This window comes from Buceros rhinoceros, unplaced genomic scaffold, assembly GCF_000710305.1.
Source record: "Buceros rhinoceros silvestris isolate BGI_N320 unplaced genomic scaffold, ASM71030v1 scaffold3964, whole genome shotgun sequence".
In the NCBI taxonomy this organism is placed as follows: Eukaryota; Metazoa; Chordata; class Aves; order Bucerotiformes; family Bucerotidae; genus Buceros; species Buceros rhinoceros.
The window spans coordinates 2,747-4,109 of record NW_010406316.1 but is presented as its reverse complement, the minus strand read 5'-3'; the positions used below and the strand labels follow the sequence as shown (position 1 = coordinate 4,109).

The window sequence follows — 1,363 nt, the reverse complement described above, 5'->3', positions numbered from 1 at the left end:
CGGGGGGCGACCAACGAGTGCACGGGGTGCCACAAAGTCAACTACTGCTCCACGTTTTGCCAGCGGAAGGTATCGGCTTGTTTGTGAGTTGGAGATTCCGTTGTCTGGAGGGGGCTGTGTGGTCCTGGGGAGAGCCAGACAGCTCTGCCCGTCGCCTGAGGGGTGTGAGGGTGGTGAGAGGAGCGGGTGGCAGGACCTGCCGTGCTGTACAAGCAGCCAGAGCACGAGCCTTGCGCGGGTCAGCAGCCCCGGCATCCCGCAGCTGCTCTGCCCACTGGATCCCTGAGCAAGTGGGCAGGGGCAGTGTCTGAATCGAACGGGGGGGCAAGGTCCCGAGATTTGCACACACCTTCCCAAAGGTGAACTGTCAGCTTTTGAACGTGGGAAGAAACAGCAGGTACAAGGAGATACAGCAGAGGAAGCCGCTGTGCTTCATGCTGCACACAGGCTCCTTACAGAGCCCCCAGCGCCCTGCTTTAGAGGGGAGGGTGATTCGGTTACAGCTCTGCGGGCTGTCCCAGCTCCTCTGAATCAACCGGGCCAGGTGTGTGGTGTACCTGACGAGTTCGGACTGTTCCCTTTTGCCTGTAACAAAGCGCTGCTGCAGGCTGCCTCTCCCACGGGCTCTTTCTTTTCTCTCCCCTGGCAGGACTGGAAGGACCACCAGCACATCTGCGGCCAGGCAGTGCAGGCTGACGAGGTGCACGTCACCGACAGCGTCATAGAGAAGGTCACCGTCTGAGCACACCTACCTCGCCCCGCTCCTGAGCCCCGCGGTGCAGCCGGCTGGATCGGCAACCTGGCGCGAACAATCTGTCCTTCGCAGCCACCCTCTCCCCACTCGCAAACCCAGTTTTGAAAGACTTTTTGATACCACGGCAGAATTTGCCTACAGAACTTTGAATAATACAGAGACTGTGAAAACCTCCCCTGGAGAAACAAGCCCCCTCCCTAACTGCAGCCTGGAGCCGCTTCTGGCATCAGGAGCCCTCTGCTCCGCCAGGCTGAACCTCCACCGTGGGGGTTACGCAAATCCCGGCATCTCGCTGGAGATGGAGCTGACAGGGCAGGACCTGCCAGTGTTCCCCCTCCCCGAGCCTCCCTACCTCTCATTTGCAAAAAGAAACGAACTTTCAGTTGTTTATTTAATTGCCTTCAAAAAGTCAGTCCAAGTTCTTGAGTTTCCCCTGGGAAGGACTTTTTGGCTTTTTCCTGTGTTCCATCCGTGCTGGGCAAATCTGGGACACAGTGGAGCTTCCGCACTTGGAACAAGTGAAAAATACCATGTCGTGAAATAAAACGCAGTGAAAGCAGGAGCGTGCCCGGCAGTCCCCTCGAATCCCACTTCAACCCGCGGCTGTGG

General features: G+C 58.1%; 1 protein-coding gene across 1 annotated transcript in view; it reads left to right on the top strand.

The window, feature by feature from the left end:
* DEAF1 (DEAF1 transcription factor) overlaps positions 1-742 on the top strand; it is an 18,515-nt gene extending 17,773 nt beyond the window's left edge. The window contains exon 13 of the mRNA XM_010134020.1: positions 645-742. Coding sequence (XP_010132322.1) covers positions 645-742 — 98 coding nt within the window. The remainder of the gene's footprint in view (positions 1-644) is intronic.
* The last annotated feature ends 621 nt before the right edge of the window (positions 743-1,363 follow it).